Source organism: Triticum dicoccoides, chromosome 2B (genome assembly GCF_002162155.2).
Source record: "Triticum dicoccoides isolate Atlit2015 ecotype Zavitan chromosome 2B, WEW_v2.0, whole genome shotgun sequence".
NCBI classification, from domain to species: domain Eukaryota; kingdom Viridiplantae; phylum Streptophyta; class Magnoliopsida; order Poales; family Poaceae; genus Triticum; species Triticum dicoccoides.
In genome coordinates, this window is record NC_041383.1 from 712552153 (window position 1) to 712555549 (window position 3397).

A 3397-nucleotide genomic window follows, 5' to 3' on the forward strand; every position below is an offset into this window, starting at 1 on the left:
ATCATTTATGGCAAACAATTAATTACCCATTTTATGAATATAAAGTTCTATACCCCTAAAAAAGTCGACCAACCCTTATAAGGACTTCCTCACATGAACTAAAAATTACGCACCGGACCTTAGGAAAATCTACACCATCTTCCTCCCACACTCGTCGGCGGCATGTCCTTACCGAAACTTGATGCCGTCTTTAGACCTCTGAAACACCATCGAAGCCATGGGAATTTTGTTGACGCAGCGGTGGGTAGTCACGTGTCGGAGCTAGAAGATGTCAACGATAACTATCTGGAAGACAGACTGTCGTCCCAGAGAACAAGACGATGTAGTGGGTTGGACGATCATCCAAATCCGACCAGACAGATCGGAGAGACATAACCTCAAACTCCTCGAGGGCATCAAAGCTGGTCGGAGAAGGAGTCAGAGGACCAAGACATGAAGTTGCATCGTCCACTTCGCCGGAAGACACCTTCGGAGACAACATACATAACATGAAGACCCAATTAGATCCATCACTCCAAAAGAGAAGGACGATCGACCGGCCTTCCACTACAATGCCAATGAGGTGGACCAAGAGTCGAGGAAACCTTATTTTTTGAACTGCACTATGCCACTACTGTAGAGGAATGAAACTCTAATTAAAGAGACGTTATCTGGGGTCCCTATCCTCTCTCGCCACCAGTGTGGCAGACAGAGGAGAGCGGACACATGGCCTTGTCGGCGGACAACAGAGGAGCCCTGGTGGCTAGGGCTTCCGGGGATGGAAGCGGCTTTTTTTATTTTGTTCAAAAAAATTGGGATTCATCGAACCCAGTCCATCAATTTGACTAACAAATTTTTATATAGTATGATTCACAATTCATTTAGTAAATGTTCACGTATTTCGAGGCTTAACTTAGACCATCAATTTGACTAATAAAATGTACGGCCTACCATTATATAATCTGAAAGTTATAATTTGAATAGATCGTAGGCATCCAAACGGATCAGGGATATTTGCTCATGTTACAATTTGAGATTGTATTACTATGATATGAGTTATGAGTGACATAAGATAGTCCTCCTTATTTGATTAACTACGCTTATGTGACTATGTTTTTTGATGTGGTCAAACAAACCCGCTAGCATATGTCACCGGTTCACAACAAGGGACCAGGCGACAGTAACTTCTATCCTAGAGAACCCAACATCACACACACCCTTGCTTCTACCTGACCTTCTAGGGGCAAACAACACTTCACCAATGGCAACCGAACCAGCCTCGAGATCACCATCACCAAGCCATGCGTCCACCAAAACCCTCAGCTCTCCGTTTTCTTCCACAGAAACAACACGACGCATGAGCTCGATCGTGCCATTGCTCATAACAGTTATCACTCCGTCCCGAGAATCGAGCAATACCATGTCCCTGTCATCAAGGTTGGAGATACGTGCAGTGAATCGTCCATGGTATCGAGTGGGCCAGGATCCCTCGGTGACTCGAATTGTCATGGTAGCCTCCACCGTTTGTTCAAGGTGTCCGACCGTCAGCACCACCGTGCTCAGCTGAGAAGAGCATGTGTGGCAGCGAACTCCCTGGCGACGTTCACCAGGAGTGTAGTAGTTCTTGTCGACAAAAAAGCTCAAGAGCTTATCTTGAGACGGGGATTCGCCCTTCACTTTTAGTTCAACATCATAGTCGACAGCCCTAACTTTCACGATGGCGCGGCTAGGACCGGTCAACAACAGAGAGGCATCCTGCATGGGATGATGTTGGAAAATGGATTAAATTCGGCCCCATATCAATAAGAGAACAAAGCTTGGAAATTCAGTAAAATTTTACTGCAAAGTTGTGCTACAGTACGAATGGGATGTGTGCCGGTCTGCAAAATTGCTTTCATTTACTTCATCAAATTTTCAAATCCTCAAACCCTTGCTGGTTGTGCGTGTAGTCTAATGCTGTGCATGGATAATCAGTTACTAGGAAAAGTCTAACAAATTCATCTTTCAGCTATGCAGATCTTAATTCCATTCTTCATGTTTGCACAGGCTCAACTAGCTATCTTGGATTTCAATTCAAATGAAAATATCACATATTGACGGCATAGGTAACTGTGACACACTCATAGAATTTGGATAATTGCAGTCGAATTAACCTATGAATACAACAGTGAAACCATGCCATAAACCCTGCCAGTATATCCCATGCGGCCATGCCTATGCAAGTAAGTGATGATACGCCATGGATCAGGCAAAATAGCATCAATGGCACACGCGTACCTCTGCGGTGAGTGTCTGGCAGTTGTCTCTGGTGCGGTTGAAGAGGAGGTTGCGATTGTGGTCCGCTGAATCCCGCGCGGCGACCACGCCGTACACATCCAGCGGCCATTCCAGGCCATCGCTTAGTTCCGTCACCTTCACCGAGAAGACGACCACGGCGTCAGCGCATCCGACGCGGTTAATGGGCGGCGGCGGCTCGTCGGTGTATAGCATCGGTGGTATAGACGCTGCACGCACAATCAAGATTCAGTTTAGTGATCCATCCATGATCTGACGATCAACCATTGCATCAAAACAAAACCTCGCCCTGTTTGGAATCGGAGAAAGAATGAAAAATAGGAATCGGCCGACGGGAATGGTGGAGATGGTGATCGCTGGGGCCAGAAGAAGATCGGGGACCGACGGGATCGATCATCGATGCTTGCTTACTTGCGTCCTCGTAGGATCCGAGACCACGACGGTACCTCCACTCCCATCTCTCGCGGTACTGCATCACCACTAAGGCCATCGGGTCCACTGGTTCCTCCTCCTCCTCCGGCCTGGCCACCCTCTTGCGGCGCTTCTCCTCGTTCGCCTCCGGCAGCAGGCGGCGCTTCCCCGTCCACTTCTCCTCGCCTCGGTTCTCCATCGCGGCCTTGCGCTCCGTGCGGTTCATCCTCGGCGGCGCCTTCGCTTCTTCGTGGCTGTCTGCCTCCGCCTCCGCCTCCATCTACGCCGCCAGCGTCGGAGAAGATGCAACAGTTAGGATCCGGTAGAGAGGGAGAGGGCCTCTTTCGGTCCAAGGCGAGTCCTCCTACTCAACGCTATAAACACTGAATAATGAGCAAACGGCCACGAGAGCTACTTGGGCCGCGACCTATTCACTTCCGCGTTTCTTTTCCTTGAGAGTAAGCGACCCCTAAAAAAAAGTTAGCGTGCCGTGCGCTGTACATGGATATCCTTTTTATTTCAGAATAATTTTATTTATAATAGATTTAAGAATATTGGTATTAAAATGAGAAACTATATTAGAGAAAAGGACAAAATTCATGTAATGTATCAAAAGATGTTCACCATTTTTTAAAAACGCTCATAGAAAAAACGATGTCGCAATTTAAAGAAATGCTCACAAATTTTCTTTTAGATATAAATTCTAAAAAAT

General features: G+C 47.0%; 1 protein-coding gene across 1 annotated transcript; it reads right to left on the minus strand.

The window, feature by feature from the left end:
* Window positions 1-1004: 1004 nt before the first annotated feature.
* On the minus strand, window positions 1005-2965 carry LOC119361234. The gene is made up of 3 exons (XM_037626544.1): window positions 2686-2965; window positions 2257-2483; window positions 1005-1734 (listed from the first exon to the last, which is right to left on the minus strand). Exons 1-3 carry the CDS (start codon window positions 2963-2965, stop codon window positions 1129-1131), a joined length of 1113 nt encoding a protein of 370 aa, XP_037482441.1. The 3' UTR covers window positions 1005-1128.
* Between the last annotated feature and the right edge of the window lie 432 nt (window positions 2966-3397).